Source organism: Cydia splendana, chromosome 19 (assembly GCF_910591565.1).
Source record: "Cydia splendana chromosome 19, ilCydSple1.2, whole genome shotgun sequence".
Classification (NCBI taxonomy): Eukaryota; Metazoa; Arthropoda; class Insecta; order Lepidoptera; family Tortricidae; genus Cydia; species Cydia splendana.
The window spans coordinates 2696817-2722393 of NC_085978.1; the positions used below are offsets into that span (position 1 = coordinate 2696817).

The 25577-nt window shown below is 36.1% G+C and overlaps 2 protein-coding genes across 3 annotated transcripts in view; both read left to right on the forward strand.

Annotated features, from left to right (window-relative positions):
* LOC134799902 (alpha-tocopherol transfer protein-like) overlaps window positions 1-17035 on the forward strand; it is a 39490-nt gene extending 22455 nt beyond the window's left edge. The window contains exons 5-6 of one of the 2 annotated variants that reach the window (XM_063772336.1): window positions 3992-4133; window positions 8790-17035. In XM_063772336.1, the coding sequence (XP_063628406.1) occupies window positions 3992-4133; window positions 8790-9038 (391 nt within the window). In that variant the 3' untranslated portion in view covers window positions 9039-17035. The remainder of the gene's footprint in view (window positions 1-3991; window positions 4134-8789) is intronic. The other variant, XM_063772337.1, reaches the window with a different exon arrangement.
* A 365-nt stretch (window positions 17036-17400) lies between these two features.
* LOC134799843 (uncharacterized) lies at window positions 17401-20402 on the forward strand. Its single transcript, XM_063772242.1, has 2 exons — window positions 17401-17604; window positions 18439-20402. The coding sequence occupies exon 2, from the start codon at window positions 18443-18445 to the stop codon at window positions 20399-20401; it is 1959 nt and encodes a 652-aa protein (XP_063628312.1). The 5' UTR covers window positions 17401-17604; window positions 18439-18442; the 3' UTR covers window position 20402.
* Window positions 20403-25577: the final 5175 nt, after the last annotated feature.

Below are 25577 nucleotides of genomic sequence, written 5' to 3' on the forward strand. Positions count from 1 at the left end.
CGCGGTGCTCCACGCTTAGGGCGATACTCGTTTGAAATTTTTCTTAACTGGAACACCGCGGGCGCAGGCGATTGTACTAAATTGTGCTGAAATTAACTTCTATGACTGTACCAAAAAATGAAGAAGCTGCTAATTTTAGTACCTTGCCTTACCTACGTCAGAACTACTCCTACGATTCACTTTTTCCATGGCACCAACCCCGAAAAAATGGCTTTCCATCAGAGAAGGTTCCTTATGCTTCATCTGCAATAGGTAAGGGCGTTTCTGTTTAAATTTCTGATGGAAACATCTTTATTGCACTTGAAGGATGAGGATGATGAGGACCCTTCTGTGGTGGAAAGCCACCTATAAATTAAACTCCAAAATCTGAAGACATAGAGATTTTTCTAGCACGAACAAGGCAACGCTAGTGACTTCCTTCCGATATTTAGCTTATCTATAGTTACCTATCTTATAAGTTTCATATTACAAAGGCCACATTTGGAAATAAATGAACGAGAATAAACTAAAATATCTGGAAGACCGAGCTTTGCTCGGAAAACGTATACAAAACTTAAAAATGCGCATTTTTCCAGAGATAAGACCTAGCTAGATCGATTTTCCGCCCCCGAAAACCCCCATATAGCAAATTTCTTCGATATCGTTAGAGCCGTTTCCGAGATCCCCGAAATATGTGTAAAATAAATAAATATACAAGAATTGCTCGTTTAAGGGTATAAGATAATAAGATATCAAAATGAAGTCAATAGCATTGCCTCGTTCGTGCTAGAAAAATCTCTATGTCTAGAAATCTCCTTGTACCTATACATAACTTGTTTGTATGAAACCAAACGTTTTAACTAACCATTAGTGCGGTAAACACAGGGTCAAACTGATCATATCGTCGTTATTATGTATTTCCACCATTCAATAACCATTACAAACGATTCTGATTACATTTTAATGTGTTCGATAACAGAAGCATTACAAACGACATTTTCTATTATGAATTTATAACTTATCAGCTAGTGGGTTTTCCTTGATATAACGCGAATAAAATAAGTAGGTACAGTCAACTGTAAAAATATAGGTGCACTAATCATCTCAAAAATATGCCCCATATAGGGAATGCAAATCGGTTATTTTCGGTTATTTTTTGTATGGAAATTATCGGTTATTAACCGAAATCCGTTAATAACCGATAATTTCCATACAAAAAATAACCGAAAATAACCGATTTGCATTCCCTAGCCCCATATCTCTTATGTCAGCGAATTAAGAATTATGGGGACATATTTTTGAATAAGTTGGCTACACCCATTGTTTTACAGTTTTTTGCTCACCATTTGTTACCCTGAAGTTTTCTGGAAGAGACCGCTTATATACCGGATGTCTATAATTATGTAAACAGTTGATCAAACCAGAATTACCAGCGTCATATAATTTATACTTGTGACGCACGCTAGTTGAAATAGGTAAACAAAACAGTTTAACGACTAACTAGATTCAATAATTAAGGCGAATTATAACCCCGACGACATTGACCTTATGTTAATACATCCAAAGCTTCTTGCATGCACGCGCAAATTCAAAATTACAAATTTTATTATCACGACTAAGATGCGTTTATTTAATAACATTAATATAATTTATAACTTTAGCTACATTTAAGGTAGTTAAATCTTCTACTTATAGTGCCGTATCCTATCGTATATGAGCGATCATCATGCGAAAGTATGTAGCTATGGTTCTAATATGTATTTCTTAATATAAAGGCCGAAGTAAGCAGTTTTTCTTCTTTTTATTGAAATGAATGGTGATGTTTTATTGTTAGTACTAATTCATTTTCATTTTGCTCAGTTCCTCTAGTGGTCTAGTAGATCAATCAGAGAACAATATTTTCTTGAACAAGCCATCATATATGATAGTGCCAAGGCCACGAGCCAGAGTCCTCACGTGTAGTTTTGACTTGAGGAAGTTAAAGCTAAATAAATCCTCAAGATTTTTTTAACATGCAAAAGAATGTTTAGCAGATTATCACGGACTAAGTAATAGTACAGTCAGCAACTCAGCATCAATAGTAATTAGTCACTAATGGAACAACGCGCCAAAAGTATCTGCCACCATAAATACTTTTCCAAATAGAAATAATACTGTACGGTTACCATCAGTTTCTCACTGACATAAACGCCGTCGAGAACGTAATTTACTTTCTATACATCGCGTTTGCACTAATATGCGAGTGCGAGCGAGATGTATAGAAAGTAACTTACGTTCTCGACGGCGTTTACGTCAGTGACAAACTGATGGTAACCGTACTGTACAGTTCACGTTTAAAAGAATCTGGTACATTGTAATTGTTCTACTTATAGAGATTTATCGCTTTTTGTTATGCGTATTAACTCACATTTATAGACGAGTCTATCGCAAATTAAATTAAGTTAATTTATATTAAATTTAATTAAAATTTTAGTTATGCTGTCAGATAATGATAGATCCTTCTGGCGCGTTGTCTGATCCACTACGTTTGATACTGACTGTACCTAAATATATTTCAGACTAGCGATCAGCCCCGGCTTTGCACGGGTTAGCAAAATCTTAACAAATTATACAACTAACAAAACTAAACCTTCCTCAAGAATCACTCTATTGATAGGTGAAAACTGCATGCAAATCCGTTCAGTAGTTTTTGAGTTTTTCGCGAACAAACAGAGAGACGCGGGGGACTTTGTTTTATAAGGTGTAGTGATTTTTGTCTTAGTTCTTTGGAAGAACTTTAGTCGCACGCCGACGCCTTAATTCGTTCTGTACTATACTTAGTTGTATGTAAAGTATAGTTAATTTAATCACTATGTTGATAGAACCAACGTCCAATTGAATTAATAATGTTCGAACTATGCGGTACAAACAGTCAGTTTCAATAACAACGTTATCGAGAATAACATAACTTGGTTAGTTTTGTTTTGTCTTCGGTTGCCGTGATAGATAGTCATGAAATAAAAACTATTTTTTTGAACGGATCATAATTATGATGTATAATCAATTAATCATCAACAGTCACAGAACCGAGTGCGCCAAATAGTAGATAGATTTGCCTACCCAGCTGAAATACGCATAACCAGGCGTGGCTCACTCCCGCGATTTCGTCGCTTTGCAACAGGTAGCTACAAGTACATCCGTTCCACACCAATTTTGGTGGCTAGCCATAAGCCGCGCGTGGCGTTTTCGCCACCTAGCGGCAATATCTATCCTGATCGTAATAGACGCGTTTTGCTAGAGTGAGGCTTCTGTACCTAGTACTATTATTTATTCTGTGGCATAACTTATAATATATTAGGTACTTAAGTCCTAAATAAAGTCGTAAAATATTCTGCAAACCTTTTGAGGTCGCAGTAATAAAATTAAAACGCCTAATGTTTATTTAGGCATTCGGCATCTGCAAGTTTCTCTTAACCTGGCGTTTTCAATCATATCATTATTTCAATAAATACTCGTTTAAGAGTTAATCAACTTCTTAGTGCCACTTTTTGCCATGGTTACGGTTAGTTGTCCAAGGAAAAACTACTTTAAAAATCTAAATCTATGGTCTTCTTCTTCTTTATATTTAAGAGCTGTGCTCTTGTCGGTGGAGCAATCTCCAACTCGTCCGGTCCTCTGCCCACTCTTTAAACTTCTGGTACGACACGACCTGAACCTTTTCTTTTATTTGGTTGAAATAATTTATTCTCGGCCTTCCTCTTCCTCTCTATGGTATGTATTTAAATTTACCAAACGTGCATTGTCACCCATCGTAATCACTTGCACTCATATCATACTGTATCATATGTCTATAGTAGACGCAAACCAAACTGACGACCGGGGTCGAAAAACTTCTCATTCACACTCGCTTGGTCATAGGTAGGGTGAGAGAGAGTGATACGACCCCAGTCGTCAGTTTAGTTTGCGTCTACCAACCAAGTACCACCTAGTAGCTGTATCATATCAAACTATAAGATGAATGGTTTCCTTTCAGGTCTCTCCGCAAGTTCTTCCAGTTCGTCCAGGAGGCCTGGCCGATCCGCATGAAGGGCATTCACGTGCTCAACTCCGAGCCCATCGTGGACAAGCTCCTTATCCTCATCAGGCCCTTTATGGAGAAGAAGTTCTACGACATGGTAGGTTGATGAACGATCCATCTTCAAACAGCCATGGAAGCCATCTTGTTTGTAAACTTTCAGTAGACCAGGAAGGACCTTTAGAATGCTCAACTCCGAGCTCATCGACGACAAACTACTCATCCTCATCAGGCCCTTTATGGAGAAGAAGTTCTACGACATGGTAGGTTGATGAACGATCCATCTTCAAACAGCCATGGAAGCCATCTTGTTTGTAAACTTTCAGTAGCCCAGGAAGGAATACCTTTAGAATGCTCAACTCCGAGCTCATCGTCGACAAACTACTCATCCTCATCAGGTCCTTTATGGAGAAGAAGTTCTACAACATGGTAGGTTGATGAACGATCCATCTTCAAACAGCCATGGAAGTCATCTTGTTTGTAAACTTTCAGTAGCCCAGGAAGGAATACCTTTAGAATGCTCAACTCCGAGCTCATCGTCGACAAACTACTCATCCTCATCAGGCCCTTTATGGAGAAGAAGTTCTACGACATGATAGGTTGATGAACGATCCATCTTCAAACAGCCATGGAAGCCATCTTGTTTGTAAACTTTCAGTAGTCCAGGACGGAATACATTTACAATGCTCACCTCCGAGCTCATCGTTGACAAACTACTCATCCTCATCAGGCCCTTTATGGAGAAGAAGTTCTACGACATGGTAGGTTGATGAACCATCCATCTTCAAACAGCCATGGAAGCCATCTTGTTTGTAAACTTTCAGTAGTCCAGGACAGAAAATCTTTAGAATGCTCAACTCCGAGCTCATCGTCGACAAATTGCTCATCCTCATTAGGCCCTTCATGGTGAAGAAGTTCTATGACAGCGGTTCTCAATCTTTTTTTTTGACGGAACCCTTTTGGAAAGCGAAATACTTGATGGAACCCTAGAATAAAACAATAGTTTTTAGAAGTGTGTTTTTTGCATAGTAAAATTTTTCGAGGCGACTAAAGCATAGTGTTCTAAATTCTTGCGGAACCCCTGCAGGGGTGTCGCGGAACCCTAGGGTTCCGCGGAACACACTTAGATAATGGCTGTTCTATGACATGGTGACTAAATGTTACTGTCTTGGAGCCTCCTTTATACGCGATAGTAGTAGCCAAAGTGGTTCACAAAGCGTCTACGTTAGGAGATTTATATACAAACTGAGCTGGCTGCGAAAGTCTATAAAAATGTTGAAAGCCATGCAGAAATCTTGTCATTTCTCATGGAATTCAATGCTTTTTGTGTTGACATTCTCCTGACACCCGTAGAGGTTTCAAGAAAAAGTGTATATCGTGACAAACAGATATGGTTAATGCCCTTTTTCTGACTCTAAGGAGCTAAGCCACTATAGTCTGTATCTTTAGGTATTTAAATAAAAGTAAACAAAATCTACCCTCAAATGGCTCTTTAAGTCAGTTGAGGGTAGATGAAAATATTACCTACATGATCAAATAATGTATGTTAAAGTCAGGTCGTTCGTGGGTCGTTCAGTGACAGATCCAGACGGTTTTGGATTTGGTTGGTTAACCAATAAATGTTATAACTACCCGAAAATATACAAATTATTTGTTTACTTTTATTTAAATACCTAAAGATACAGAGTATAGGCTTAGTTTAGAATGGAAACTGATGAGTAGTCCTGTCAACAAGTTGCTTATCCTCATCAGACCCTTTATGGAGAAGTTCTACAACATGGTAGGTTTATATCGTCATTCTTCAAACCCCCTGGGAAGCTATCCTGTTACCTGTTTGTATGTGAAACTACTCTGTAAAAAGTTACGCGTGGTCATACATAAAAAAAAATATACGCGTCGACTTGAGGACCTCCTCCGTTTTTTTCGTCGGTTAAAAAACCCCCTCTGGGAAACTATCCGCGTTGGTATGTGAAAACTTACTGTAGTCCAGGAAGGAAAACTTTTAGAATTATGAGCATCCACGTACTCAACTCCGAGCCCACCGCTGGACATTCCAGCATTCGGCTTTCTGCTAATATCTTTGTGTTATTTTATTTGCCTATTTATAATATATCTATATAAACTTTCGGGAGATGTGATATTTAAAATTATACCTTTTGACATAATACCGAAAAACGTAGCTGTAGTTGTGGGCAATGACCGTGACATTTTGCTTTGTTATTTGTTATAAATATACGATTTAATCGAGATTATCATGATTATTTCCTTTATTTTTGTAAAAACATATAATAACAAATGTTTATATTATAATCATTATACTACTTATTGTTTTTTTATCACAATGCACTAATAATCATTCATTGCTCGTAGTTAGTACGACAACCCTTCTTTGTTAGAATTTGTATACAAGAATAATCAATGTTTTTAACGAAAATGAGATTGTAAACATGGAAAAATGTACCCAATTAGTTCTTAGTGTAAAGGGGCCCACTGATTTACAGTCCGCCGGAAGGTATCGGCCTGTCAGTTAGAACAAAATGTTGACAGTTCCGAACAACTGACAGGCCGATACCGTCCGGCGGACTGTTAATCAGTGGGCCCCTTAATACTTAGACCCCTGTTTAGTGTAATATTTAATTAGACTGATCCTGTTTTTTGGGTTCCGTACCTAAAGGGTAAAAACGGGACCCTATTACTAAGACTCCACTGTCCGTCTGTCCGTCTGTCTGTCACCAACCTGTATCTCATGAACCGTGATAGCTAGACAGTTGAAATTTTCACAAATGATGTATTTCTGTTGCCGCTATAACAACAAATACTAATGAGTAAAAAAAAAGTTTTTATAAGCGAGAGTAGGCTAATATAAATATGACGTATAGTATATGTAAAGTGTTTGACCGAAACCGGGTGTTCTAAGCTATAGACAGGCGTGCAATTTAAAAATGGTTTATATCTTCTGCTGCTGACTGTACCTACTAATAAGACAGACACTTTGTTAGCCCTTTGAACACCACGCCTATTCGGAACCTATACATAATATAACCTAGTCGGAACATAGAGTAATAAGTAAAGAAAGAGTGGTAACTCCATACATCAGTTTTCTTACGAAAACGCGTGTTATTTCGTAGTCTACATCTAGCGTCAAGTAGCGGAATTTATCAGTACTGCTAGTTGACAATAGATGTCTCGGCGAACGAAAACTCTAATGTTCAACAATTTTCAGCTCATATTATAACCGGATTAAATGGAACTCTATTTTCAACCCCTTCTGCTTATAATATTAGTTGTAAATTGTTTTAGTAGTACATTTTTCGTCAGTGAGACACTCGTGACATCTGGTGTCAAGCAGGGGTACTGATAGTTCCACTACTTGACGTTAGATGTAGACTACGAAATAACGTGCGTTTTGGTAAGAAAACTGATGTATGGAGTTACCACTCTTCCTTTACTTAGTTTATATTACTCTATGGAATGCACGAAGGCTATAGGGTATTATACTGTATTTAAAATGAATTATTTTACACCATGCATGAAATAAAGCACCAGATAATTATTAGTAAAACACAGATAGGAGTTATTTTTAAACACAAGTTCTATTTAATAAACCGGATAGAAATATAAAAAGTAGGTGAGTTGACCGTGATGTCACGATGTAATGTTTCATATAAATTCCATATTAGCGAATCGTTTTGATAGTTCTAAAAAAGTAACTGATTTGACTAGTAGGAAAATAAATTCCCTATTATGGGCTGAAGCCGCGCGCGTCAGTTGACGTCATTAGTGGTCAAAGTTGCAATATGTCAGAAACAATTAACAATATAACGTTAACTAGTAGCTACAGGAAGCTGACTCGTTAATAGCAGACATGCTAATTGATTAAATAATAAAAATATGGTTTCCATTCATCAACAACATATTATGACGGCGATTAATTATACTTAAATATAATTGTTTTGCTTTAAAATTATGCTTAGAATAAGAAATAGGTACCTACGTTAAAAACTTAGAAAAAATACATTCGGTCGAGTGTGAAATCCCCATATCATACCTATACATAATCATAACCCTCCTTTTGCGTTGCCGTAGTCGGGTAAAAATAGAGTTAGTTTATTATCTGTCATTTAAAAAATATAATAATGTAAGGTCATGTGGAGTAAGCTCATAAAGTAATTTACATATAGAATAGAGTAGCAAACCCATACAAGTCTCGATTCGTTCCACAAAAAATCAAGAGATGTCACTCAGAGCACCATTTTGCCTAAATAGTTATTTATGTTATTTGATATCTTGTCAATTTTTAAATTGACATGTGTAGTTCTAATTTACTTAGCATATTACATCAAAAACCTTTTAAAACATACGTATACGTACAATATACGTAGTCTGGGGTAAGATAAACATATGTTAGTAGTTTATCTTGCTGGCAAGAGAAATAGTATGAGGATTCCCTACAAGTATTTCTCTTGCTCCAATGCTTCTCTTACCCCATCTAACATTAGTACAGTCAAGGCGTGTCTGGGGGGTTAACATATAGCCTCGAAATCCGATATATAATTCCGAACTATCACTCTTTAGTCTTCCTCGCTCTTTTAATATTGCCGCCGTACGCTTCATGCAGCGTCATTTTATCGAAGACAGTTTTAGAACATGACGCTCAACTCTTTCGTCAACTAGAGAGTATAGGTATTTTCAATTTTAGTTAGTAGTTAGAGAGTATACTTTTCAATTTACCAATTTTTTTTTTTACTTCTTCCAGCTAAAATTCCACAGCAAGACCGAAGACCTGGCGAAGTTCTACGAGACAGTGGTCCCTCGCTCCGCCCTCCCCCCCGACTACGGAGGCACCCTCCCCGACACACAGACCCTCCACAAGAAGTGCATGCAGCAACTTCAGGCTTTGGAGCCCTACTTTGCTGCTGAGGAGCAGCAAAGGGCTAGAGCGTACCCGGATAAGAAGAGAGATAAGGCGTTGAACAAGAGTTTTAAGAAGTTAGATATAGATTAATAAAAACCAAGTTTTTAGGTCTCGGAAAAACGTCGATGAGTGTCTCTTGTTTACTTAGCTGTATGCTCAAAAGGTGTTTTTAGGCTGGCAAAAATTATGTATAATTTAGTCTGGCTAAGCACTAGGAGTATGACAGAAAACACGGCACATTCAAAATAGTTATGTATAAAAGGTTTACATTTGCGTTTTTAATATCTCGTTTTTTCTAATATTATGATAGTTAGCCAGACTAGATAGGTATAAATGTATGCTGGCTATGACTAATTTTTAGTCAAATTCGTCTCATCTATTATAACCATTTAATAACTATTGAGTTTAATCTTTTAGACAGTAATGGGGTCAAAAAAGCTCACACTAAAAACCAGACCCTCCACAAAAAATTAGCGCTTGCCCGGACAAGAGAGATAAAACGTTGAACAAGAATTTAAAGAAATTGGAGATTAGTATGGTTTTAGGTGGATTTTAGGGGTATGAGAAAAGGCGACAAAACATGTTTTGTTAAGTCTGGCCAAGAATACGTATAAATTGTCTGGCTAAGGATTTTGACACCAGAAAAAGACAGACTGTGAATGTATTCTTAATAGTTTATACGCCTTAGAAACGTTTTTAATACTTCCACAGTTGATCTTGGTGTTATATTTGTTATATTAATATTATTAGATAATATGACTATGACTATGAGGTGCGAACGTTCATATGTAGACTACGGTGTTTACTTACCATAGGCTGTAAGCTTGTTTGTCAACGTCTTAGTATAAAAATATCATGTAGTACAAATTTTTAATTCCAATCGTCTCATTGTATTCCTAGGTAGGTTTTGTATATAAAAGAAAATTAAGGAAAAAAATGTACTTAATATTTGCTCACTATGGTCAGACCATAGACAAGTACGTATATTATACCTTTTGCACCAAGCTTGAATTTAATATAATGTATAACTATGTACCTGTCGCTTTAAGTTCATTAGGTAACCTCAGGTGTCAGATCTAGGCTAAATGTACTAACAGTTATTTCATCCCGGGTGATAAAACTTGATAAGTGGGCAGTGTATCATGATGTCTCGTGGACGTCAGCCACCGTTGGTAGATTAACGTCTAGGTGGTTTTGTATTTGGTTGGTTAACCAATAAATGTTATGACTACCCGAAATTGTACAAATTGTTTGTTTACTTTTATTTAAATACCTAAAGATACAGAGTATAGTTCTAGTATTAAGACCGTGCTATGCTCGAGGTAAAGGAATATCAAAATATGAAATATCAACATTAGAAACAAAAAAAAATCTACAGTTTTGCAATTTAAAATCTGTAATCATTTCAAATTGCTTGGGTGGGATTCTTTTTACAAGCTTTTATTAAGTTTCACCTGTCCCGTTGTCTGTCTGTCTGTCGGTCTGTAATCAAATCTTGCAAGTTAAATTTGATCCACTTCCCGGTTTCCGATTGAGCTGAAATTTTGCATGCATGTATAAATCGGATGACAATGCAACATTATGGTACCATCGAGCTGATCTGATGATGGAGACAAGAGGTGGCCATAGGAACTCTGTGATGAAACAACGCAACCTAATTGTGTTAGGGGTTTTTAGAATTGTCCTGATGAGTTTAGTTGTCTGTCGTAAGAAAAGTATAGTCAGCGATAAAAGCTTGTACCAAAAATGAAATTTTTGCCAAAAACTTATTTTTTATCCCTCCAACGGAGCGGCGGCTGACGTTTACCGACCGTCATTATACATCTGCCTTAACCACTTTAAAAAATGAGGGTGGTAATTTACATGTCAAAATAAATTCATTCGTAATTCAAATGCACACTGTATACTGATATTTAATAAGAGTAGGTACAAATTGTTTCTAATTGTCAAAAAAGAGATAAATATATTTTAAATATAATAAATATAATATTAGTAGGAAAATTGTACATAAAATTTAAAAAAGATCAAGTATATCTGAGATGGTTCTATAATATAATGGACGTATGATGGATGGACTCGTTACTGACAGGATAAAGCTTCCGTCTCTTTCTATCGTGCATATATTTATTTTGATGTCGTAATTTACTTTATCTACACACATATCATAAACTCTCTATGATACCTTCAAAATCCGTAAATAATGGCCCACATTACGATAAACTGTTTTGTTACAGCAAATTTCTTATCTGTGAAAATGTGGTAATAGCTTCATTACTATATCAAAATCGATTTGGTAATGACATTCAAATTTCGAACATCTCTGGAAAAAAAGGCAATTTGATTTGACCCCTATTCTAATATCAGTCGAGATGACGTTTTATTCGAAATCAAATGACAATTGCATACAATATTGACAAATCTCGCTTGTAAGTTGGTATCGGACGATATGGTAATCGACCCCGACTCTAGTTTGACTTTGAATTAAAAAAAAAACTACGAATGCGTGACATGCGTGAAAAAAGTTTTCATTTGCCGCCATTTGACGTACAGTTTATCTTTTAATTAGTTTGTAAGTAAAAAATAATTTGTTTTGTTGTTTTTAAAGTAACTATAACAAAAGTTTCGTGTAAAATGTACGATAAAGATATTTCGGAGACGCCATCTCATATCCGCGAGTTCCGCCAGAGAGGAAAGTGCCCCAATGTCGGCTGTAATATGAGGTTAGTGAATATATCATAGAAAGTTTATAATATGTGACGTTCCACGGGAAAAGGTACCTTATGAGGGTTTCTAGTTTCGGAGATATGAAATGTTTTGTAAAGAGGTGAAAAATGCTCAATTTTTTTTTATTGTGTGATCTGAAACCTTAATGCGTAACGTTTGTTTACCTGTTTTTATTTTTGTTATAAGTTAGTTATAAGCTTAGTAATGTCGTCTCAGAGTTTAGTAGAAAAGGTACCTTATGGAAAAAAGATTGAAAATTCCCAAAAAAACTAGTCAATACGGGAAAAGAAGGTTGGTAGAGAACTGTATTAGCATTCTGCAAAACTAATTTGATAATTTCAGTTCTGGTTGGGGCGCCTCGCAAATATTATAACCGTACATAGACCGACATCACAAATCCAAGTAGCCTGCTATTATACCAAAGTTACTCTCGTCAAGTCTTTCTTAACTAGAATAATCTTCATTTGGTTTGGTCGCATGCAGTAAATCAGCCATTGGTTTGCTGAAAAATGCCAATACCCGACGCATTACCTTATGGAATATCTGAGGTCATTGAACCTCAATGCCGCTTATCTTCAATAGCAACCGAAATATATTATTGATAAGAAATAGACGATTTATACCATCTTAACCCCAAAATATTATTAGTTTATCCTAACTGTTCCATCATCATCATGCCTCATCATGTAACTTAATCACAAGGTACCTTTTCATTACATACAAATTATTGGTCTTTTTTAAGATTATTATGACGAAGAACTAATTAAATTTGGGGCAGTTTAATGTAAATTAATATTTTCTATTCATAAAAGATAAACTGTAATATGATTGATATTTTGTAGTGATGTATTATTAGATTTATTTCCATAAGGTACCTTTTCGTAAATGTATGGAGCAAATACTGTTATTGTTATGTAAGTTTAAAGTGGCATAAGGGGTTAAATATAGTATTTAGTTGGGGTTTTAGGATTTATTTCATTTGAATGACAGAATTTCTTTCATATGTGCTCAGAAAAATTGATTGTGTGTCACATTAAAAGTAAAAATATTCAATTTTGTGATTTTATATGAAAAAGTCAGAAAATACATTTTCACCTCTAAATCGGTATTGTTTTTTGCTTAAACTGTCTGTCAGTGTCGTTTTCTAATAGATAAAATTTAAATCTTGAGAGCTCATTGCAATCAATCGTGAAAATTAAATAAAACTTTATTTTCAAGAGATTGGTTATTATACACATAAATCAGTCGATATCAAAAGTTTCTATTTGCATTACAGAACAAGTCGCAATATTTTTTTAATCTCAGATATATAAGGTATTATTATTTGTAGTCAACTATGTAACTTACTTCAGGAACATAGTTTTTTAGGCGACTAAACTTAAAACTTCTCTATCGTAAAGTTGCTCATTTCACAACATTATTTTCAAAAAATCATATCTCTGTAACTACGCAACCTAGAAGGTTGATCTTTTGTGTTATCGATAGCTTATTTATTGTAGATTACTGGGGTATGCATAACTCCATACCCGCCATAAGGTACCTTTGACCGTGGGACGTCACATATGTGTGTAGATAAAGCAGTGTATGTAACTGTACATAATTAGGCATTAAAACACTCGTGTGATACTATTATGAAACTCATTTCATTCGTTTCATAAACCCACACTCGTATTTTAATGCCTTTCATTATGTAGCAGTCACATAAACTACTATTAAAATGTCGATAACTGCGTCCACCATACGCTAAATCAAACGCAATCAGAATATTTAATCAATTCGTAATAATTGGATAGATGTAAAACTTTATTTCATCATGACATATTTTATATTTCCTTTAGATAAATAATTAAATGTAAACCTGGAAATTTAGAGCTTCCTATGGAGCATTCCCTGACATTGTCTACCGTTGTCCCGCACGAACGCGAATTATCTGAAGATTTGCAGGTGTAAGAGTTTCCTTTTCTATGACAAATGGTCAAAAATATGCACAGAAAAATAATCGCCTGCTTTAAATGCCGAAAAAAAAAGTCGCAACCAGACATAGAAGTTTTAGTGGCAAAATAAAGTTATTGACAAAATAAAATATCGTCATGTCTGTTATCGATGTTACCTTAACCAAAAAGTATAGATAGTATAGAGGGGTCCTGTCATTGTAAATTTTGTAGTCACTGTAAATTTACTGCCATCTATCGACACACGACTAAAACTCAAAATGAAAACGTATAAAGTTATCAAAAAATGTATATATATGGATAAATGATATTATTATTTTTATATCATTTCGATCCATGTTCATTCACTGATATCTATGTGTTAAAATTGTTAAATAGGAAACGTTGTCGTCACGCCATCTAGCCGAGGATAGGCTAAAGGTGTTTGCGCCATCTATTCGAGAATGACTTTTACTTGAATTCCGAGGCACGTTTTTTCCTTAGACTTTATTCGTCTTATACGAAGTTACATATGTCTTTGCCTTAACGTTATACTTAGATATTTATTACATTTTATAATAAGATAACTACTGAAGCGCTGGTGGCCTAGCGGTAAGAGCGTGCGACTTTCAATCCGGAGGTTGCGGGTTCGAACCCCGGCTCGTACCAATGAGTTTTTCGGAACTTATGTACGAAATACTAGTCGCTTTTCGGTGAAGGAAAACATCGTGAGGAAACCGGACTAATCCCAATATGGCCTAGTTTACCCTCTGGGTTGAAAGGTCAGGTGGCAGTCGCTTTCTTAAAAACTAGTGCCTACGCCAATTCTCGGGATTAGTTGCCAAGCGGACCCCAGGCTCCCATGAGCCGTGGCAAAATGCCGGGATAACGCGAGGAAGATGATGAATAAGATAACTACCGCGAAATACACAACACGTTCGATATCTTCTTCTCTTTTGATATACTGGTAGTTTTCTATTCTTTTGGCACTGTATAGTTGTATACTACCTACAGTTTAAATTTACTTTTTAAGTACTAAATATATGTAATAAAGAAATTATGTACTTGATTTGCAGTATTGAAATTTCTCGGTAACTTACCGACAGCAAGTAGAAGTTACATATTTTAAATATTAATCTACCTAAGATGACTTATCGATAACAGATTTATCGATGTTTCGTTTTCTCAAACACTCGTTATTGCCACAAAAACTTCGATGTCTGGTCGCAACAGAGGAAATAAAATGCGTCTGTACGGGACAGCCCGTGGAATGCTTCCTATGCTCGCCGTGATGTGTTGATGGCGTGGGACCTACATTTGTTCCATAAGTTTCTCTAAAGTTCCAAGCATTATATGACCTGGCGAACCTTGCGCTTAATTTCCACTGGAACGGTAAATATTAATTAAGGCGTATCAGTTTAGCCAGCAGCAGAAACTAAACGAGCGAGACGACGAAAATGATCTTAACATTGTTAAAAGATTAAGAGCGTGTGTAAATAAGGATAAACGCGAAAAACTAAATGCTGGCGCTGCAAGCTTTAAAAAACAGACATTAGACTAAAGAAACAAACCACAGACTACAGTCTTTTTAGGCTCCTAAACTTATGAAGTGGAACTGTTTAATATATAATCTGTTGGTTTTTAACCTCATTATTTTGAACGCCTCACCCGCTTAAGCTTCTGCTGCGGACGGTACAAGTGGCTTGAGCTGTGTAGAGTGATTCTAAATCTATATAAATCTGTATTTTTGAACGAGAAAGCCTTATTTACTCAATGTAAATGTGTAATTTCCCTTGTGAAATTAAATAGGTAAACATTGTTTTTTATATGTCAGATAAAGTCAATATGGGCATAGAGTAATATAAGTAAAGAAAGAGTCTAACTCCATACATCACTTTTCTCACCAAAACGCGCTTTATTTCGTAGTCGACATCTAACGTCAAGTAGTGGAACTATCAGTACAAAACTAATATTAGAAGCAAAAGGAGTTGAAAATAGAGTTTCGAGTAATCCGGTTATAATATGAAAGTTGTTGAGCATTAGAGTTTTTGTTCGCAGAGACATCTATTGTAACTAGCAGTACTGATAAATTCCGCTACATGACGCTAAATGTCGACTACGAAATAACGCACGTTTTGGTAAGAAAACTGATGTATGGAGTTACCAGTCTTTCTTATACTTATATTACTCTATACATTGTTTTTTATATGTCAAATAAAGCCAATACGGGTAGGCAAGCGTGGCTGGCCTTCACATTGGGGCTTGTTAACACATTGATCAGTGTTAATTGCAAGCATACATGTGCTACTTTCTATTTGCGTTTAGTGGCAAATGTATGAACACGGAATAAACACTGATCAAAGTTATAGTGCGACATAAAATAGTAGAAAAAAAAACCGGTCAAGTGCGAGTCGGACTCGCGTTCCAAGGGTTCCGTACATAAGTCCGACTCACGCTTGACTGCACATTTCTAATAGGTTTTCCTGTCATCTATAGGTAAAGTACTATTTTGTATATTTTTTCAAAATTTTAGGCCCAGTAGTTTCAGAGATAAAGGGGGGGGGGGGGGAATGGTCTGCACAGACAGACAGACGCACGAGTGATCCTATAAGGGTTCCGTTTTTTCCTTTTGAGGTACGGAACCCTAAAAAAAATGGAACTAAAAAAAATTGTTGCCATGTTTAAGCATTTTATGTCAAAAATGTGACAGTTACGTAGGAAATGGCGCCCTCAATAATTTTCTACAATTTCTTGTCGGACTATAAATAGGCCCCGGTATGAAGGCTACAAAAACAGGATAGTTGAGTATGACCAACCGAACTGCCATTTGAGTGTCTGTACATTAAAAACAAAGCTAAAGTATTTGAAGTAGTAGATGTACCTATTCGAATTTTGGAATTCTTTGCGTTTAAAAATGTTGAATGTGTTTTTTTTTAATCTTGTTGTTTATTGAAAATACTTCCAGTTTAGTACTTTGTATGAGTTTAATAAGCATTTATTTAACAATTATTTGAAGGAGTTTGAAGTAAATACATAATTATACCTACTTACTTAATAAACGAAATATCTGTACACGCTTTTCTGTTATCACTATCAGGGCGATATAATGTATGTTCAGATATTATTGAGGACCTTGGCAGCTGCGAAATATCTGTTGACCACTGCCTGCATAAAGTACTTACTTAAATAGTTATCTAAGGAGCCACTCGAAGGTGTTTCTTTTTTCTTAGTCTCTCTCGTTTTGTACCTAATAAATGAATGATACATGTTGTTAGTTTCTCAGTAAGTCCAGGAGGTGGTGGTTTAATGTACTTAATTAGTTTTATTAGTGTAGTGCTTCAATGTTCCATTGATTGGACAAGTTTGTGATAATTTTCATTGGTTATCGTTACCAATGTCGTGATTTATTAGAAATATAATTTATGGAGCGTTTTTAGCGGTTTTATTGTACATATTTACTTAGAATGAATACTCTACAGTCTACACATATCGCTGGCCCAATATACAGGGTTATATGACTTATATGTTTCACTTTTACCGAACTGAAATTTGACCATTGTCATAGTGACATTAAGTCGGATTTCAACTATCTTGAAAATGTAACATAGAATAGAACCCTGTAATATTGGGCCAGCGATATGTATAAATATAATAAACTAAATTCTGTGTCAATCTATTGATTTTGCTGTCTTGCAGTGCATCTAACTATAAGTATTAATTTTAGCGCCATCTATGAACAACAAGTGAAACTTTTAGTCTTGCAGCTACATGGTAGAAATTATAATTGAATACTGGCAACTAGGCAGCTGTCAAAAAAGTAACCGCCATACACGGTCCATCGAACACCTGCCGATTTTTTGTTTACATATTTCAAACGGAAAATTATGAATGAAATCCATTGTTTTAATATAATCTGTGAATGCAAATCGATCGTGGAATAACTGATAAGTGATATTGTGTATGAAATCGCGATATTTTATTGGAAGTACTCGTATTTGAAGGTAAGTTTTTGATAAATTATTTACGTTGTATTGTTCAGAATTTATAGTAAAATTAATCGAGATAGATGAATGAATATCGTTATTATGTTTCTACATAATAAAGCGTAGGGCTCCTTTTTAGTCCCTTTTTAGTACCACTACTGATTTAGTATGCAATTTTCCATAATTATGTACAGTTGTTCTTTGTACCAATTACATAGTTTAAGTGAGTTACGCACCTAGACGTATCTTATTAAACTAGGTTTATTGTGTTAAATCCTAAATAACACGTGTTCATGTCAGAAAAAAATATTAGTTTCTTTTGAGGAAGTCAAACTCAAGCGCTGATTGTATGATTGTCTTACAATAATATTTATTGTTTATGTATTTACTAGCAACTGTCTACCACTTTCATTGTAAAGGCACTGGCAGGCATTTATTTATTGTTATTTCAAATTCTCTTTGTTATTGTTACTGGCATAGGGGCTGTCCATAAATTACGTCATCGATTTTTGACGATTTTTGACCCCCCCCCCCCCCCTCCATAATCATCCAAAAATCATGCTTCAAATGACCCCATTTCCTCCTACTTTATGCTACCGTCATCCGATGTCCAGACCCCCCCCCCTAATTTGAAACACGTAATTTATGAATAGCCCCTTATGAATTCCACTGCATAGTTTCATCCCTATTATAGTAATAAAAATGTTTAATCCAGTGTACCAGGCCATAAAATGTGCTAAATTTTATCCATATCCTGTTAAACCATTTATGATTCATTAAGTAACATACATCTAAACATACAAACATTTATCCTTATAACTAGAAAATTACATGAATCTATTTCTGTTTCAGCACAATGGACTCCGTCAACAATAACCAGTTTGAGGTAATACCCAACACCAAAGCGAAGCGCAAGCTCACCACACCTAGCAACAATGTCTATCTCAACCCAGCGCTGGACCTCCTCGCCAACGAAGACCCCATGTGCAACACGGCCATGGAAATTGTCCCGAAGAAACGCAAGAGAACCAAAAGCTGTGACATCACTGATTTTGAGAACACTGCATTAGATCTCGGAATCAGTAAGGCAGCGGTTAATGAATTCTTGGCAAGAGAACTGCAAAATGTTAAGAGAAACACAAGGAATTATGATATTTGTAGATTAGGATCCGTTGAAGAACCTATTTATGCTAATATGACTGATTTAAATCCACAGAACTTAAAGAAGACATTAACGCTTGAAACATTAAATGTGCCACAGAGATTGCATGGCAGCCTCAATGATGACACTTTAATGAATGTTACTAATGTGCAAAGTAATTTCAGTAATTTTCCAACTAATTTAGAAGTCACAGTTACTGATGAGGTGTCACATATATCACCAAATATGAGAGAGTTTACGAAAGGAATGTTGAACATCGCTCAAGATGAAACCTTAAGTGCACCTTATATGCAGGGCACATCTACCAATGAAACAGTCAATAAGCCACAATTCTTAGAGACAACTTTTAATAAAGAATCATTCTTAAATGTGCATCCAAATATACAAGACACTGAAGAAACTTTAGACTTATCAGAGATTAAAAATGATGTTTTTGATTCTGGTGTTTCTGATATGGAACATAAACCGTTGAATGCTCTTGATAGTGAAATGCAAGATTTCTCATCCATCAGTAACATTACTAATGTACAAACCAACATAACCAACCAAATATTTGTAAATAATCCCAGTAACCTCAGTTTAAGCTTCATAGATAGACTAGCTCTAGATTCACCTAATGCATCAAATCAATCAATCTACTTTGATGATGATTTAAATGAAAGCAACATAATGGAGATAAAGACAATCACAATAATAACTAAGAAGAAAAAGATACCTGATAAAAATATCACCAACCCATTTCTGAATCCGAATATAGCTGACGAGGTAGTTGTACCAACAGAGAATCCATTTTTAGATGTCAATGAAACAAGAGCCGAATCTGAATATAATGCTGAAGCTAACATTTTACAAAATAACATACAGACTAATGAAATAATGCCAAGGAGATTATTTGCACATGATACTAACAGTACAATATCTACTGTGAATGAATCTAATGTTGAAAATCAGTATGAAAATATTGATGGGTATCGATCAGAGAGCCCTATTTATGAAAATGCAGATGATAGTTTAAATAAGCAGAGCAAAATTCTTGGTTGTGATGTCTCACAATTCAGTGCTATAGACATCATGAATTTAAATAAAATCAGTCAAGGGAATACCTCCAATGAATCAAACGAAGCTAAGAAAGATCTCAAACACCAAATCCTAAAAGCCAGCAATAAACTGTCTTCAAAACTGTTTAAGACATTAAAAAAGACATTTAAAGGTGAAAAAGACAAACTGGATCCAAACATCACTTTGAATCCTTACGAAGTGCCGAGAAAACCTCCTAAAGGAAAAGCTGTTAAAGACTCAGGTTTTGAGAATCCAGCGCTAAATCTAGACATTTCAGATGACATTGAGATTGAAGAGATTGATGGAGTTGAACATACATATGAAACTATAAAGACTCTTAGAAATACTCGCTTAAATATGAACGTGACGCCACTTAGAGAAAGAAACTACGAAGCAGAAACGTCGCATAATAGAACTAATACCCCAGGTAAGAAGGTCCGTTTTGATTCAACGCTGAACCAGGAGAAGATTATTACTGGGAACAGTTTTAACGGTGACATCCAAAGTCCGGGGTTCGATTCTAAAATTGATAAATATCATGATGAGTTGGAAAACTGTATAAATGAGAGGAAGTTTTTACAGCAAAATATGTGAAGTTTAGGGCGTCCGCTTGGTGCGGTTGCACGGAGTGGGTGAGCGGGTTTACGATATAGTATGAGCAACGCTAACTGGCGCGACCGCGTGCGACGGATTTTACCTACAATGGCACCCGCGTGCCTGCCCTCTTTCCGTCCACCCGGACCAACTAGCGGACGCTCTTAAGTCTTCTTCCTCGCGTTATCCCGGCATTTTGCCACGGCTCATGGGAGCCTGGGGTCCTCTTGACAACCTAATCCCATGATTTGATGTAGGCACTCGTTTTTACGAAAGCGACTGCCATCTGACCTTCCAACCCAGAGGGGAAACTAGGCCTTATTGGGATTAGTCCGGTTTCCTCACGATGTTTTCCTTTACCGAAAAGCGACTGGTAAATATCCAATTATATATTACCGCGGACGCTCTTACGTATTATTATATAATATGTATTAGGGTAAATAGTACATTATCATTGGATATTTACCAGTCGCTTTTCGGTGAAGGAAAACATCGTGAGGAAACCGGACTAATCCCAATAACGCCTAGTTTACCCTCTGGGTTGGAAGGTCAGATGGCATTCGCTTTCGTAAAAACTAGCTATAGTGCCTACGCCAATTCTTGGGATTAGTTGTCAAGCGGACCTCAGGCTCCCATGAGCCGTGGCAAAATGCCGGGACAACGCGAGGAGGATGATGAGTACTTACCTACCTAATAGTTAGAGACAGAAAAATAAAGACTGCTTAGTCGTAATCAGGTTCCTTATCAGTCTTATCATCACTATCAATATATTTTTTTCTTTTTTTGTTTAGTGAAAGCCTTTGTTTTATCCTTTTGTGTAAAATTCTGTGTATTTTTCTTTAAGAAATAAATATATATGCTAATCTAATCTAAAGAGTTGACCAACAGCAATCAAAAGTGGATTTATACATAAGTATTTTAAATCATATGTACTTGCCAAAGCACTGTAAAATCCAAAGTGTTTATATTTAAGTTTTAAATTATTCCTAGTTTTAATTTAGATAAGTATTTCCTATAATCGAATACCTTTAAACGAGTAATTCTTATTTAATTATATATATATTTCGGGGATCTCGGAAACTGCTCTAAATATTTCGATAAAATTTGCATTTGCTATATGGGGGTTTTCGGGGGCGATAAATCGATCTAGCTAGATCTTATCTCTGGGAAAACGCGCATTTTTAGTTTTTATATGTTTTCCGATCAAAGCTTGGTCTCCCAGATATTAATGAAATAAAATGCTACCCTGAGGTAGGTTATTTAATCAAGTTAATATTTATTAATAAGGTTCTTGCCTTAGATATGTTATCAAACTATGGCAGGAATCAAATGCCTATTTAATATTAGTTATTAAAGGTCGAAATCCTACACCACATGTGGCACTGTAAAACTTTGTAGTATTCTCATTCTAGATATAAGAACAAATCAAATAAAGCCAAAGTTGTATTGAATACATACAACTTTTATATGTAGGTAAAGTTTAATGGTAATTATCATTAGTGATCATGCGTACAAAGCAGGAGGTCCCGAGTTCAAATCCTGGTAAAGGCGTTGGTACGGCCAATCTGTGTAAGATGTCCCCTTATGGTCCTAATATTTATTTGTGTGTCCATCACTGGTATTTGTTCCTGAGTTTTGGAGTGATAGATTTGTGTAAGATATCCCATAAATTAATTTATTTATTCTTAGTCAGGTCCACAGTGAAATAACTATGAGACTCAATTTCTGCCCGTGACTTTGCGTAGATTGATAATTTTCAAAGTCTAGAATACTAGACTCTATTTCACTAATCAAGTTAATAAACTTGATTAGTATTAATTGACGTGAGTTTAACCGTTTGTCTTTAAATATTTTAATTCTAGTATTCATTAAAGCTATTAAGATGATCCTGCTGCGTAGTATAACACACACTATGTATGTGTTGAATACATATAATTATCTAATTTAATTTATTTAATAGCTGTATATCTTGCCAAATAAATATAGTAAGAATATTATGGAGTTTTATTATCAACGCCGAAGTTTTCTCATGGGACTACAATATGAGGTTCTTCAAAAAAGGAATGTACAGTTTTTTAAAGGGTCGGCAATGCTCATGTAACACCTCTGGAGTTGCAGGCGTCCATAGGCTAGGGTAACCGCGTGGGCACTGGAGTCTTGATCGCTTTTTTAGGGTTCCGTACCCAAAAGGTAAAAACGGGACCCTACTACTAAGCCTTTGCTGTCCGTCTGTCTGTCTGTCCTTCCGTCCGTCTGTCTGTCACCAGGCTGTATCTCATGAACCGTGATAGCTAGACAATTGAAATTTGACACACACAGATGATGTATTTCTGTAGCCGCTATAAAGGGGTCATCCATTAATTACATCACACGTTTAGGGGAAGGGAGGGGGTCAAGAAAATGTGACATGTTGTGACAAGGGGGAGGGGGGAGTCATACACTTTGTGACGTCACTTTAACTTCATCAGTAACCGAAAATGTATTTAAATTATTTTATACGCTAATTATCATTTAAATGACAAGGTTTTGAAACGATAATCGTTTATATTCGTTTAATTTTATTTCTTAATCAGTTTTGGGTTATAAAATTACTAATATTTCTTTTGTCAAAAATATTTTGATAAAATATTAAATAAATATTTGCCAATTTCGTTGAAGAAATGTGACGTCACACCAGGGGGGAGGGGTTTGCCAAATGTGACCAAGTGTGACAAGGAGGGGGGGAGGGATAAAAAACCTAGAAATTCGTGTGACGTAATTAATGGATGACCCCAAAAACAAAATAAATATTTAAGTGGGGCTCCCATACAATTAACAAACGTGATTTTTTTGCCGTTTTTTGCGTAATGGTACGGAACCCTTCGTGCGCGAGCCCGACTCGCACTTGGCCGGCTTTTGTTACTAGGTATAGGATCAACCTGAAAAGTACACGGCTCATTTTAACCCCCGACGCAAAAGAGGGGGGTCTTATAAGTTTGTTCCTTAAGCACTTTTTGTATGAAAGTGAACGTGTTTTGTAGGTAGGTACTATGTGTGTGCATACACTACCTATATATAGCCGCGTCTATTCCGAGTCGCCCGTGCAACCTTGGTTGCAATTGCATGTGACTGCAGAATTATTGGATAATCGCGGCCGCAGCGCTCAGACTCTGTATAGTAGCATCGCCACAGCGTATTGGACTGCAAACCTGCTACTGATGACTCCATCATGCATTACTCCGCCGGGGCCGACGAGGTGGTGGAGTACGTCCGCCAGAAGACTGGCTACACGCTGAGGGTGCACCAGCTACAGTCGCGTCACTATGTGCACTTCAGGGCTATAACCGCGACAATCGAAGTTCGCAAATTGCGAGCATCTTTCTCTGTCACTCTTATTACGCCTTCATTGGAGTAAAAGAGAAAGATACCCGCAATTTGCTAATTTCTGTTTTCGCGGTAAGCCCCCAGGGCATTTTTGGTGCGCGTGCCGCGGCCGCTGCAGAACACCATCGCAAGCGCGGACTTCTGGCCGAAAGGTGTGGTGTTTAGGCCAGAAGTCCGTGAAGTGCTGTGTCACTTATTTGAGTAATAAATAAAATAAATAAATAAATGACAATGATGATTGTTTGATCTTACTGTAACTTTCGGTGCTGCTGTGGTCGTTGCACGCAGCCGGTCTTCCCACGTGGCGTTCAATCGTGTTGTCGTGCGACTGCCGCTATTATTATTTTCATATTTATACACCTAGGGTATAGTGGATATAGTTAAGGTGTCCATGAACCCTAAAAACCTCGTACATTTCGTATATTATCTATACCTTTAAAGGAGCAATTCTTGTATATTTATTTATATATTTCGGGGATCTCGGAAACTGCTCTAACGATTTCGATGAAATTTGCTATATGGGTGTTTACGGGGGCCAAAAATCGATCTTGCTAGGTCTTATCTATGGGACAACGCGCATTTTTGAGTTTTTATACGTTTTCCGAGGAAAGCTCGGTCTCCCGGATATTATTGATTTAAACTAACACGATCTTCACTCATAATTTTAAAACTAACACGGACTTATTAATCGTGTAAAACGTAAAAGAAATAAACGTAAGTTTTACGCGATTAAGTCCCGTGTTTTATTTCGTTGTTAGTGGAAAATCGTTATTGATGATAATTTATTTCACTAGTAGTTCAGTCATTATAGATTTTGACCTGTGAATAATCAGTTCTTGGATTTTTTTTTCGTAGGTCCCTCGGGGGGGTCACTGGGAGTGTAAATTCAAAAAGTAGACTGAATCAGGCTCCTGTGTATATTCGAAAAACGGTTTTTCTTGAATAACTCGGCCATTTTTGATTTTACAGTAAAACCGTGAGGACAAAAACTGTAGGAAATTTGATTCTCTACAAGTTTGGTCTTCACAATTTTTCTTTTACGATCGATATTTTGGAAATTAAATTTGAAAAAAGTGACAAATTCAAAATATTTTCATCATCTCGTTAATTTTCAACTTTAGGGGTCATCCATTAATTACGTCACACGAATTTCTAGGTTTTTTTACCCTTCCCCCCCTCCTTGTCACACTTGGTCACATTTGGCAAACCCCTCCCCCCTGGTGTGACGTCACATTTCTTCAACGAAATCGGCAAATATTTATTTAATATTTTATCAAAATATTTTTGACAAAAGAAATATTAGTAATTTTATAACCCAAAACTGATTAAGAAATAAAATTAAACGAATAAAAACGATTATCTTTTGAAAACCTTGTTATTTAAATGATAATTAGCGTATAAAATAATTTAAATACATTTTCGGTTACTGATGAAGTTAAAGTGACGTCACAAAGTTTATGACTCCCCCCTCCCCCTTGTCACAACATGTCACATTTTCTTGACCCCCTCCCTCCCCCTAAACGTGTGATGTAATTAATGGATGGCCCCTTACGGCATAAATGAAGAGGACTAAACTTGTAGAGAATCAAATTTTGAAATTGTCGCTTTTTTCAAATTTAATTTCCAAAACATCGATCCTAGAAGAAAAATTGTGAGGACCAAACTTGTAGAGAATCAAATTTCCTACAGTTTTTGTCCTCACGGTTTTACTGTAAAATCAAAAATGGCCGAGTTATTAAAGAAAAATCGTTTTTCGAATATACACAGGAGCCTGATTCAGTCTACTTTTTGAATTTACACTCCCAGTGAACCC